Source organism: Pholcus phalangioides, unplaced genomic scaffold, assembly GCF_987345545.1.
Source record: "Pholcus phalangioides strain wild (caught in Gottingen) unplaced genomic scaffold, Ppha-v1.0 ptg000005l_1, whole genome shotgun sequence".
Taxonomy (NCBI): Eukaryota; Metazoa; Arthropoda; class Arachnida; order Araneae; family Pholcidae; genus Pholcus; species Pholcus phalangioides.
The window spans coordinates 4,524,959-4,539,211 of record NW_028301598.1 but is presented as its reverse complement, the minus strand read 5'-3'; the positions used below and the strand labels follow the sequence as shown (position 1 = coordinate 4,539,211).

Genomic DNA, 14,253 nt, shown 5'->3' with positions numbered 1-14,253 from the left:
CACACATGCACCCCGCCCACACCCCTCCCCCGCGGAACCCCCAACGAATCGGTACATGTGGGAATGTGCGTGTATGTGTAGTGAAACCTGACGAAGTATTTTGTCTCTCTGCAATGCTTGTTATGTGTAGTGCTGCCATCTGCCACCAGTTTTTCTAACTATGAGTGAAGTGTTATGATTGAATGATTTATCGTTGTAGGACTGTTGCTCTCCGTGGCGAGACGTTTTAACGGGGAGATCGGCTTGCATTTGCGCCTTGAAGTTGGGAACCACAGAAAACCAACTTCAGCTGACCACCACTGTGGGGTTCGAACCCGGATCCTCGCATCATGAGTCCGTCACTATAACCACTCGACCGCCACAGCGGCTAAAAAGAGTAATTATTTGGAGGTGGGTGGGTTTGAACCCATGTAACCTGAACTCTTCTCATCTCTAACACCGTATCTTACCAACCCACCACTACAGCACTCTGAAAGCCCACTACAGCACTCTCGCAAAGCAATCTGATAATTTATTTAAGCAACTTGTTGCAAACCATTTAAGCGTTCTGAAGTTGTGTCAGGTGCTCAAGTAATCTGTAAACATGTGCGGGCCACTTGAGTGATTAGGAACTTCGCAGCGAGTGACTCAAGAGGTCTGAAAATGTGCAGCGGGACACTTGATTGAGCCAGACATCTTGCATTGGCTGCTCAGGTGATCTGGAAATGTGTCACAAGTCACTTAAGTGATCTGTAAATGCATTGCTGGTTGTTTAAGTAATTTTCGTATGCACCAAACAGCAATATGTCACCAACATAATTCTTCCAGGTCCTAAATCGTACATGGTGTCACTGCTCCGGATTTTCTTTTTCAGCTTATTGTGGCCATTTCATTTTGCTGGTTCCGTGCCATTTTTTCATGCTATTTCCTGTTTTTGTCTTTTCCCCCGCATTACGGCTGATCGTGTAGATTTAATGTATCTGCACCGGCTACAATTTGAAGGTCCAAGAAGCGTTATAGACTTCTGTATGAAGATGGGCTTGCGTCAATGGGCCTTTTCAATCGTTTTTGGATGTTCCGGCAGTAACCCTAGTGCATAGTGCCTTGATATAGTCTTTCTGGTGGGCCGAAGTCAATATTTTCGGGGCTGGGCCCCCCTTATTGGCATGACAAGCGTGAACTTGGTGGCCATTTGCTTGGCAAGCTTGTGCAAAGTACGGCCTGCAGGCGTTTATTGATTATTATTGATTAAATAACAATTGTTATTAATATATTTAATGGTTTTTTTTTTATTTCCACATGCTTTCAATTGCTTTTGGGTAACCCTAGTGCTAAAGCAGGTTTAGCAATAAGAAAAAAGTAGCCAAATTACAGTATACCATATATTGGGAATTTATCGCAATGCTACGTGTCACTCAAGTAATCTGATGTTATTTAAGTGATCTTCTAGAGCTGTGGAATACATGTGTCTTTCAAGTGATCTGCAAATATGCCCCAGGCCACTTAAGTGATCTAGAAACGTGGCACTTATTTAATTTGCACAACATTAGGTTTGAGGTCGCAGGCCATATCAGATGACTACGTGGGCTATCGCTTGAGCGTGTGTACATTTAAAGCAGAGGTCTTCAACCTTTTTCGTCTAGTCGCTAGCACTACCTGTACCAATCATCAAGAGAAGAGCACCCTTATTGTAAGTTTGACATGCGAATGCTGGAAATCACAATGATTCTGTCCTTGAATGTAATTCGTACAAGGTGTTCAATCGAAACGTTGATCAAGTGCTCACGAGCAAGAAATCGGACGCAAGCAGAGAGCACCGTGGTGCTCGCGAGTAACGGGTTGAAGATGCCCGATTTAAAGCTTTCGTGGCATGTTTCTATACATGTCTATTCTTGAATGTACATTGTGAACAGTTCAATTCTATTAAAGATAACAACATACTTGATCTCTTGCCTGGTGAAGAGTCCTATCCTCTCCATTTGCTCTAACTCTGGGATACTATTTTCAATATGCAGCTGCACCAATTCGGCCATGGTTGTCTAAAGCTGCAAGGAAACAAACATAATCATCATCCTCATGGTGAAAACAATCCACATGCTAATTGAAAAGAAATGCTTGAAGTATAAAAATATGTTAAATAGAAATTTCATTGATCTCACTTGATATAATATTCAATTAGAATAATGCCTTCGCTTATAATCACGGGAAATTTATTAATTATCAGTCAGTAATAATAAGTGAAAATTCACAAAAATTACACCACGTTTTTCTTTTCAAACATAAACATTGCGCTTTTTTTACGGCAGTAGTGTATTTCATGGTCTTTTTACCACATCATAAAATGAATACCAGAAAGATTATTTGACCATATGACTCGTACTCACACTGACGACATTCCCGTATTTTGACGTCATCGTTAGCCACGCCCCGTGTCCGGAAAATTCACCAGAATGCAATTTACCGCTAGGAAAATTCGCAGCCAGGAAAATACACCGAATGGGAAATTCGCAGCTGGGAAAATTCACCGACATCAGTCCGACATGAGTGAATGAGCGATCGCGTGAACAATTGAACGAGTGATTGAATGAATGAGCGAAACTGACCTGTCACCGGTGCCGTCCTAACGCATATAGGCCCACCCGGGCACGGCCAGGGGGGCGAGGTCGTCTTAAGAGCTTCATGGGCCCCTGGGCCAATTCAATTGATTTTTCCGAGGACCGACCCAGGGCCGTCTTAAGAGCATCTGGGCCTCCAGGCCAAGTGGTTTTTCTGAGGCCCTACTTGGTGAATTCTAAAAAATTTCAACCGAATTTCATTTGTGTAAGGGGCCCCCTCTTCTCTTGAGGCCCCCAGGCCATGCTCGGGTGGACTCATGCGTTAAGATGGCACTGCCCGGGGGCCTCGGAAAAATGAGAAGTAGTTGAATTTTTCCAGAATTTGCCAGGTAGGGAATCAGAAAAATCACTTGCCCCGGAGGCCCGTGATGTTCTTAAGACTGCCCTGCTCGTCACTAGAGCTATCTTGCTCTCGCTTGCTCACTCACGAGGTCACTCAGTCAATCACTAGATATAGCTCATTCTATCACTCACTGGGTCGCTCCCTCTGTCTCACTCACAAGTATGCTCCCGGGGAAAACACGCATTTTGGTGCCTCTGTGTAATGTAGAAAATCAAATGAAGGGTGAATTCGGCGCCCCCTCTAGTCCAGCGCCCGGAGCACCAGGTCCGCCTGCCCCCCCCTAGTTGTATCCCTTGTTTCTCATTATATCACTCACTCCCTTAGGTCACTCACTCACATTGCCACTGACTTAGTTACTCGATCACTCCTTCTTTGTAGGCCGGTCACTCACTTGATCTCTTGGTTGCTCACTTCGTCATTCGCTCACTAGGTCACTCCTTCTATCATCAAATCACTAGGTTGATTACTCTGTTATACACTCAAACCCTGGTTGGTCACTCTGTCACTCTCTCACTCACTAACTAAGTTGCTCACTCAGTTATTTGCTTACTCATTGATTAGGTCACTCACTCTGTCACTCGTGTCGATATGTTGTCGGTGAATTGTTAGTTAGTGAATTTTCGATCGATGAATTCTTCTTGGAGGTGAATTTCAATAAACAGCCACGGTCAACAATGCTAGCGATCACGTGACTTTATTCGTTCGACCTAGGGAATTTATTCCCTACGAATATGGATATATAGTAAAACCTCTCTTCTGCGGACACCGGCTGGACAACAAAATTCGTTCGTAAAAGCGGAGTTAATCAGTGGGAATCTGTGAAGTTCCACATCACTTTAGAGGCCCGCGGTATATACAATAATGATCACTCAAGTTAACCACGGCACATTTCCAGATTACTTAAGCGGCTCGCAATGGAGTTCCACATCACTTTGGTTACCCGCGGTATAGTTCCAGATTACCAGATCAATAAAGTGATCCGTGGCATATTTATAAATCGCTTGAGTGACCAGCGGCACAATTGCAGAACATTTAAGTGACCTGTGGGACGTTTACAGAGATCACTTAAGTAGCCAGTGGCACAGGTCCAGATCAGTAAAGTGGCCCGCGGCACAATTCCAAAGCACTTAAGTAACCCGCGGAACATTTACAGATCACTTAAGTGGCCCGAGACACTTTTGAAACCAAGAGCTAGAGTTCTCTGAGCCCATGGCAGGCATGGATTCACGCGATGTCAAGAGGGGCAATTGATTGTGTCATTGGATCGTTCCGTATTTTATGGGATGGCCCATTTTTTTAATGGTTTACGGGGGGTTATTACCCGCCACCTTCTGGACCCTCGCCTGGCCCAGAGGTCCTGTGATCAACCTTATTTATAAAATTTTTATGAATTTAGTATTGACTAAACTCAATTGATGTGTCATAAATTCTGTGACATTGTATATCCCAAAGAAGCTAAAACAATAAATCCACCTCTCCCTGGGCAACGACGGATGCTGTCCAGGCTGTCTTAACGCATGGGCCCACCCGGGGGGCCTCACAAAAATGAGAAATGGTTGAAATTTTCGAGAATTTGCTACCTCAAAAAAATCACTTGGCCCGGGGGCCCCACGATGCTCTTAAGATGGCCCTGACTAGGCCAGTCAATTAGCAAACAGATGTCCTAGAGAGTTTGTAAGCGTGAAAGAGAATGAAACAGCGTGTAAGAACGTGAAAACGCTTCGAACGGTCAGTGAGTGACCAAAAAAGTGACCTAGAGAGCGAGGGACTAGATCAGTTAGTGACCAATAGAATGACCAAGATAGTGTGTGAGGATGGGAGTGACCCAGAGAGCAAGAGGCCAGGTGAGCGAATGACCAAAATACACTGCTGGCCACCGTAAATGCAACACCCTGAAGGAAGCATGCAAATAATATGAAATTTACAACATGCATTAGCGGTGGTGAGATATGCAAATGATTAGAATTTCAGCGCAGACGCACATCACGCGCGCCTGTGGCGCCACTTCGAAGCGCTATTTAAGGCTTGGAGATTTCGATGATTTGAAGTACGACAATTGTGTTTTTCTTGTGGTTTTTTCAAAAAAACGATCAATTATGCCTCGTAGAAAACAGCGATCATCTTTTGATCAAGTAACCGAGTTCGACAGAGGAAGGATAGTAGCCTACCGAGATTGCGGATTATCTTTCAGGGAAATCGGTAGTCGTGTTGGACGAAACCAAACAACTGTAATGCGGATATGTGATCGTTGGATGCAGGAGGGTACGACGGACCGACGTGTTCGATCGCATCCACCTCAGTGCACCACTTCACGTGATGACAGGCGTATTGTGCGTATGGCAGTGACGGATCGCTCAGCCACATCACGAACCATAGCACAGCACATTCAGTCTGTACCGCATCATCCAGTGTCTGCGCGTACCATTCGACGCCGTTTACAGCAGAGTGGTCTGTCCGCAAGACGTCCATTGCTTCGTCTACCCTTGACGCAGAACCACAGACGTCTCCGCCGCCAATGGTGCGATGAAAGAAGGACGTGGACGGCACAATGGAATGAAATTGTCTTTACTGACGAGTCACGCTTCTGTCTGCAACACCACGATGGTCAGATTCGAGTCTGGAGACACCGTGGAGAGAGGATGCTGAACAGCTGCGTTATGCACCGCCACACTGGTCCTGCACCGGGTATTATGGTATGGGGCTGTATTGGATATCACTCTCGCACTCCTCTAGTATGCATTTCCGGTACTTTAAAAAGCCAGCGCTACATCTCCGAGGTGTTGGAGCCAGTTGTCCTTCCTTACCTTCAGGACTTGCCCACAGCCATATTTCAACAGGATAATGCGCGACCACACGTGACACGCATTGTCCAAAGGTTCTTCGTCAATCGCCAGATTGAATTGCTTCCCTGGCCAGCTCGCTCTCCGGATCTTTCGCCGATAGAAAACATGTGGTCCATGGTTGCTCAACGATTGACCCAGATTGCATCCCCAGCTGCCACACCAGATCAACTTTGGCAACGCGTGGAAGCTGCTTGGTCTGCTGTACCCCAAGAACACATCCAAAGTCTCTTTGAATCAATGCCGAGGCGTGTGGCAGCGGTGATCTCCAACAATGGCGGCTACTCTGGCTACTGATTTTGGCAGGAACCACACTTCACAGAAGTCTATAAATTTAATCATTTGATGCTTGGTCAACATGTTATCTACAAAATAAATATTGTTGTGATATCTCTTGTCTTTCTTGGTGTTGCAATTTGGGTGGCCAGCAGTGTATTAAAATAGAGAGCGAGGGACTAGGTCAGCGAGCGGCGAAAAAGAGTGACCTACAGCATGGGTTTCCAACTGGTGTTCCACGGAACCGGGGTTTTACATGATCAAACGCTATGGAGCCCTTAAAAATCCCGGAACCCGGATCTTTCAAAGAAGAAAACTTACTTGTTACTAATACTCGCGAAAATATTCTTTATTTTGAATTTTAACGAGATAGTGCCTTTTATAAAAATCAGCAGATTGAAGGAACAGCACAAAATAAGGAAAGAAGCGTTGTCCGTTAGTTTATGCGGTTTTTCCTCCAACTTTCCTCCAATTTTCGTATTCAAATATCACTGCGAATATATATTGCACTTAAAAAAGGGGAATTTTTTTTTTTTTGGTGTCAGGAGAGACAGGGCAACAACTTTCTATTAAGGTTTTTGAGGACAGGGTGCCCGTATAAATTTTTTTATTTTATTTTGGTAACTCTAGGATCAATGGTTCTTCAGTAAAATGCGGCAAGGGTAATAAAGTAATCACCCTGTATGTATGTAAGAAACATCGTTGAACTGGAACTACTGCTGTCACCTATCAGATAAAAAATACAACTATTGTGCCTCTTCGATTGAAATGGATGACCGGTTTTTGATTAATGCGCAGATAGAGAAAGTCAATATAGTATGATATTGACAAATATTTTTTGAGCAATAATATCAGTTGAATTGTTGAGTTTGCTTAAAAATTTTAACAGTTGTTGTTTGTGTGCGGTAAACTAACATTAGTAAGATGCGCAAGATTTTTTTGCAATTGCAACCGAGAAAGGTATAAACCAGAATCGAGCTGAGTGGTCAATATTCTTCGTGATTATAATTTCGAAAAGCCAAGGACAATGTTCTGCACATCTTACTAATGTTAGTTTACCACACATAAAAAAACAACTGTTAAAATTTCGAAGCAAACTTGACAATTCAACTATTATTATTGCTCAAGAAATATTTGTCAGTATCGTACTCTATTGTGTTTTTTCAATGCGGCACACCAATCAAAAACCAGTCATCAGTTTCAATCGGAGAAGCATTACAGTTATATTCTTTACTTGATAGGTGGCAGCAGTAGTCCAATGACGTTTTACATGTAATATAATATATATGGTGCATAGCAAACAGTGGGGTTGGAAAGGGCATTTTACTGAACCGTTTATCTTAGAGATATACTTCCAATTAGAAGAAGTTTCCAAATAACGTGTAGTACTCAGCATGGGCGGAAATACGGGGGGGGGGAGCGTATCCTCCCCAGCGTCTAAGGTGGAGTCTACTGATCTAATGTACATATGCATATATGAATTGACATCATCATCATCGTGCCCCCAGACTTCCAAGTATATCTCCGCCTATGGTACTCAGATATGTCATTCATGTTGCGGGGGCTGCATAGTTATTAAAATATAAAAATTAACTTTTTATACAGTCATCGCGTGGGCCGAAACCCAATTAGAAAGCTGTTGCCCTGTCTCTCCCGATGCCAACTCAAAAAAAATCCACGTTCCCAAGTGCAATGTTCAATGAAATATTCGAATTTAAAAAATGTTGGAGTGTGTGTGTGTGGGGGGGGGGGGAGAGATAAGAGAGTTTTCAATACGTGTAAACCGTTTTATCCGCATTTAACGCTGTTTTTCCCAAAAATTTTCTCCGTTTTTAGAACTTGAATGTCTCAGTGAATATTGCACTTGGAAGCATGGAATTTTTCTAGTTGGCATCAGGAGAGACAGGGAGACAACTTTCTAATCATGCAGCCCTTGCAACATGAATGACATATCTAAGTGCTACACGTTATTTGGAAGCTATCTAATTGGAAGTATGCCTCTAGGATCAACGGTTCACTAGTAAAATGCCATACGCCCTGTTTGCTATGCACCCTTTTCCTATGCTACCGTATATATATACTGTATTCTGCACTTATTTTCAATATTTTCTAGAAAAAGTACATTTTTACTGATACAATTTTATTTTTGCGCGTTTATTGGTTAGGGACCCGTTCAAGTATTACGTAGGCAAAGTTTTAGCCATTTTTGACCCCCTTAATTTTTGACTCGCATAAAGGCCCTTGGTGCTAGGACCAAATATGGCCCTGGGGGTTATCCGATGCGGCCTGCCCTTCTCATACCTAATTTTGTAAAAATGAACTAAACGGCACATTTACAGATCTCTTAAGTGTCCCGTGGTACAATTCCAGAACACTTAAGCGATCCGTGACACATTTAGAGATCCCTTGAGTGACATGCGACGTAGTTTTAGAGCACTTAAGTGGCCCCCAGTGCAATTCTACATCACTCAAATTACCGCGGCATATTCTCAGATTATTTAAGTGATCTGCGGCCTATAATTGCAGATCACTTGAGTGATGAGCGGCACATTTCCAGAGCACTTGAAGGACCCGTGAAACATTTAAAGATAACTAAAGTGTCTCTGTAGGGCATTTATCAACGGGGGAATGTTACTTCAAGTGCCCACAAACTATCGAAAGGTTTTTTTCGTTTTTGACTCACCAAGTAAGATGCCATTAAGAATATTTCATATTTTCATAAAGGGTGGTTGATGAGGTAAGCAGCATCCAAACCCCCCTCCCCCCCTTCTCATCAAAAGTCAGCAAATCGGGAACCCCCCCCCCCTCCATCGATGATGACGTAATACTTGAACGGCCCCTTATGAACAAAAACAACGTAACAAAGAAAGGCACCATTTTTTGACGTTGAATTAGGTTTGCAAAGCGTATGGACGTTTAGAGTCAGAAAGTGACTGTGAATGCTTCCCTGTACACAGACTTTTTTTCTGAGCAGAGAAAGATTATTTGGTGCTCACCCACACATGCCCCACAACGTAGAACCAGGCTGCCTGGACTGAGAGTTATTTGGTGGGCCTCCTCTATAATGAACTAAAAACAAAGAACGAGAATAAGATTTATCACAGGTCCTCGTACTAGAGCCCTGCCAAGCATACCCTTGAGGGTAATAGAGAAAATGTTGAGAGAGAGAGAAAATCATATCGGGCCTCCGGGCTGAAGCTCTCACAAGCCGTTTGTGAGAGCCATGCGAGGCCTCATTGCATAGGGGCTTCCACGATAAGATCCGGCACAATGATTTATGACAATAAATATGTTTAATTAAAGGTGCTGCCTAGGCCCTCTTTCATTTTGCCCTGGGGCTATGATGATTTTGAGATGACAATATGGACATGTTGTTTTTTGTTAAATATTCAAATGTTTGTTTGAGTTACGCAGAAGAGCCTCATCATTATCAAGGGTTTCGCGAAACAGCCTTAGAACTATCAACAGTTCTGCGAGAAACTTTAGGTTCGAAACCCTTGGTCTAGGCGATGAAACAAAAAGTTCTCCAAACATTTTGTTTCATCGCCCCCTTCTTCAGAGTTTTCTCTTCTCATCGCCACCCCCAAAATCCAGCCAATCCATAGGATCCTATGTTGCACTAGGTTCTACCCCCTAACACCTCCACAGCATTGCTCAAAAACAACACGGCATCAACATGCTCAATCAACGCTGTGTTGATGAGTTTAACGGCCCGGGGGCTCAAACATTGCAAGGCTTAAGACCCTTTAATCGCGAATTAGTAAAATTAATAAACTAATACAGTAAAACCTCTCTTTTGCAGACACCATTGGGACAAAAAATTCGTCCGTAAAAGAGGGAGTGACCGTTTATCAGAGGGTTTGAAATGCATACTTTCATTATACAAGGGGAAATTATTATTTGGCCGTAAAAGAGGGGGGTTTTGTTCGTTAAAAGGGGTTATACTATATTAAAATCTTCAATAGTTTGGTGATTTCCCTGTTTGAATCCGGGCCTCTTATTTTCACCGCACATTAATAAAATATCATAAAATTTTACATAAAAATATACGAAAACTCACCTTCAGGTTAGAAACACAACAATTGTTGAGATTCCGAAACAAACTCATTGGATGCAAATGCGATACATTGAAAGTATCGATGAAACTGGGAAAGAAAAACGTGTTTTTCCTTTTCTTACAACTAAAATAGGGAGCTTTTCAGTAAAAAAGAAAAATTTCCAATGTAATAACTAGTGCGTTAAGGTTATCGAACTATTATAGATCGTCGATATATTTAATGTTAAAAAAAATATATAATTTTATCATGATTCCTTTTTATAGCAACGTGACGAATGGATGTCATTAAATGAGGTTATGACGTGATTATTCTGGATGCAAACAACGAGTCCTTGACCTTTGAAAAATGACTGACCTATTAATTTATTCATTACCTACCTTATTTATTTCAGGGTTCATTCGCGATGTTTATGTATTTACATGAGTTTGGAGAAAATAAATTTAGGAAATGTTTTTGTGATCTAATCAAACCCAGGTACAGTCTCAATTCGCGATAACTCGAATATCTGTTTGAGTCGAAGTTTTCACTCGGCCAAAGAACATTTTCTATTTTAGTGTTGAAATTTTCCCTTTTACTCGAAGTTTTCGGGAATTAGAGAAATTTAAAAAATAGCATTTAGCAATAGAATTTAGCATTTAGCATTTTATTCAGCAATAGAATTTAGCATTCAGCAATAGAATTTAGCATTTAGCACTTTATTCAGCAATAGAATTTAACATTCAGCAATAGAATTTATCATTTAGCAATAGAATTTAGCATTTAGCAATAGAATTTAGCATTTAGCAATAGAATTTAGCATTCAGCAATAGAATTTAGCATTTCATTCAGCAATAGAATTTAGCATTTCATTCAGCAATAGAATTTAGCATTTCATTCAGCAATAGAATTTAGCATTTCATTCAGCAATAGAATTTAGCATTTCATTCAGCAATAGAATTTAGCATTTCATTCAGCAATAGAATTTAGCATTTCATTCAGCAATAGAATTTAGCATTTCATTCAGCAATAGAATTTAGCATTTCATTCAGCAATAGAATTTAGCATTTCATTCAGCAATAGAATTTAGCATTTCATTCAGCAATAGAATTTAGCATTTCATTCAGCAATAGAATTTAGCATTTCATTCAGCAATAGAATTTAGCATTTCATTCAGCAATAGAATTTAGCATTTCATTCAGCAATAGAATTTAGCATTTCATTCAGCAATAGAATTTAGCATTTCATTCAGCAATAGAATTTAGCATTTCATTCAGCAATAGAATTTAGCATTTAGCAATAGAATTTAGCATTCGAGAGAATTATCGTTAGCATTCAGCAACAGAAATTTTTTTCAAAAAATTAAAAAAAAAGTGTTTAGCACATCAGATACAGCAAAACCTTCTAAAAGCAGAAGGAAATTTCCATCCATCTTGGAATTCGCTATAGTGGAAAATAAAGAGCTATATTATAAAAAGAAAATCAGGAGTATCATATCGGATAGAGGTAATGCCCAGATATTGCAAACTCAATTTTCTGTACCTTTGAAATTGTTATAATTGAATGCAAATAGCTAAAAAAATTGAAAATCGGTACTATCGTATCGAATATATCGAATACTCGGATATTACGATAACTTATCCGTTGTAGTAAATTTCAAGAGAAGAGAATTTTGGTTCGAAATTTCCTGGGATTCACTCACATCAGTTATTGTGTGTGTTGTGTGTGTGTGTGTGTAAATTTGAAAATATTTAAAATTCTGGTAACATACTTTTTGGACTCTGAAAGAAAAATCAATTAGTTTCCGCCGGGCCTCGAACCCAGGCCCTCTTTCATACCGGGCAGGCGGGCGTGCTACCGTCTAAACCACTGGAGACATGATCCTGTCTTCCTCATCCAACGCACTGTGACATGAGGCGCTGAAGTAGAGGCATTGGGAACCCCTCTGAACTTCAGGGCCTGGGTTCGAGTCCCGGAGGAGAACAAATGCCTTTTCTTTCAGAGTTCACCTCAGCATAATATCCTAAAAAATATCTGTTTTCTTAATTTCTTGGGCTGAGAAAACACATTCTCCTCTATCTCTCTTTCTCTCTTTAATATTTCTGTTCGAGATATCCGAGGATTCACTCTATCAGATAAACGGTAATTACAGTCGGATCCCGTTATTACGAACTGCAAGAGACCAGAGAAATCACTTCGATATAATGAAATTTCGTTATAAAGGAATTCCAGGACTTTTGCATTGTTCCTATGTAAACTTATCTGGGGGATGAAAAAAAGTGTTCGTTAAAACGGGATTGGACTGTATATGTTTTTTTATATTTTATTACCTATCGAATTCCAAGATGCTGGAAATTTCATTCGAATATTCAAGGGTTCGCTCTATTCGATACGATAACCGTGATTTTTTTGTGAATATTTTCATTATAGTGAAACCTTGATATAAATATGCTCCAGGGCAGTGGTTCTCAACCGGAACTCCGCGGAGCCATTGGGGCTCCGCGTGCACTCTCCAGGGGCTCCACGACCGCTCGAAGGAAAAAAAAAACCCACTAAATTTTGAAAAAATAATTATACATATTTATAAACAATAAAAATAAATCATTAACTTTGATGAATAATTAAGAAATAGGCCTACGGAGCTCCGCCGTGGAATTTTTTACTGAAAAGGGATCTGCGAGTCAGAAAAGGTTGAGAAAAGCTGCTCTAGGGCAGTGGTGCGCAAACCCCACATGGGGGTCACGACCCCACATGGGGTTTCCAAAATTAAAACTTCCAAATAAGAAATTCATTTTTATTTTAAAATATGTCGAAACTAAAGAATGCCTTTATTCAGCTGAGCTAATTGTCACGCATCATGCAATGCAATTTTGTCAAATTCTACTTGTGAAAAATCAATATTATCGGCTCCGTCATGCCAGAATCGTGAATGTGGAATGCCCTTGCAAAAAAAAGAATGTGGGAAATGACGTTTGTGAATGGTTACTCTATGGAAGTTATTTTCCATAGAGTAACTAGTCAAAAATCACCTAATCTCCTAAAGTTAATATCGCCTTATCAAAATCGAAACAAGCGTTCCAAAACGGGCTTTCGGGACAGCATGTTTACTGGCAAAAAATTAGGATATCCCGGGGCAGTCTATGTCGGGGGTTGCGGGACATATGGTCAGCCTATGTAGGGGTCGTCGAAATATATGTATTTTTTCGGTCAGAAGGGGGGGGGGGGAGTCACGCTTCAAAAAGTTTGCGCACCACTGCTCTAGGGCATTAAGAAAAAAATGTTAATGTAGAGGGATTATCGTTATACCAAGTATCGTTGTAGCGAGGTTTCACTAAATTCTGTAAAGCTCTTTACTTTCCAGTATAACGAATTCTCAGATGCTGGAAATTTCATTCGCATATCCAATTATAAGTGTTTTATTACTCAGCTCTTCATTGTCAGTTATAATAAATTTCAAGGCATTAAAAATTCCGTTCGCAATATCCGAGGATTCACTTTATCCGATACGATAATTCAAATTTTTTTAAATTTTCATTACTCTTTATTTTCAGTCATGGTAAATTCATAGATATTGAAAATTCGTTGCGATTCGCAATTTTACATCACTCAAGTGTAGTGGAAATTCACCGCGGGTAATTTAAGTGATTTGGAAATGTGCCGATTAGTTAATTGTTACAAAATTAGGTTTGAGATTGCGGACCACATTAGAGATGGATTCGAGGACCTCAATTGGCCCGCGGGCCATGGATTGAGCATGTATTACTTCCAGAGTACCCAACCTTTTTCTTCCATCACTCCCTTCTTCAGAAATTTTTCCTCCATCGCCCTTCAACGCAAGCTAACCTATAGGATCCTATGTTATATCCGTAGCTTCTAACGCCCCCCCCCCGGACCATTCCCTCGCCCCTAGGGGGTCGTTATTGCCCACGTTGGTAAAAAATGCTATAGACACTTCATACTAGTGAGGTCATGCAACAGCATAACAGAAAAGACAATTAACACTAGTCTGGGCGCATGCCACAATTGTACACACTTCACGCTAGTCTCTGGTCGTGCAACCGTATAGAATTCACGCTAGTCCAGGCAATGCCATAATCGTAGATATATCTCACTAGGTCAGTCATGCAACAGTACAGACTAGAGGTCTTCAACCTTTTTCTAAGCGA

At 41.1% G+C, this 14,253-nt stretch overlaps 1 protein-coding gene across 3 annotated transcripts in view; it reads right to left on the bottom strand.

Annotated features, from left to right (window-relative positions):
• The window catches only part of LOC149085762 (U3 small nucleolar RNA-associated protein 6 homolog), a 78,968-nt gene that overhangs the window by 49,140 nt on the left and 15,575 nt on the right, over nt 1–14,253 (bottom strand). Inside the window, exons 1-2 of one of the 3 annotated variants that reach the window (XM_089232165.1) lie at nt 10,114–10,194; nt 1,921–2,024 (exon numbers count right to left, since the gene is read on the bottom strand). In XM_089232165.1, coding sequence (XP_089088291.1) covers nt 1,921–2,012 — 92 coding nt within the window. In that variant the 5' untranslated portion in view covers nt 2,013–2,024; nt 10,114–10,194. Of the gene's footprint in view, nt 1–1,920; nt 2,025–2,138; nt 2,279–10,113; nt 10,195–14,253 lie in introns of those variants that run through there. The other 2 variants (XM_089232164.1, XM_089232166.1) reach the window with 2 other exon arrangements.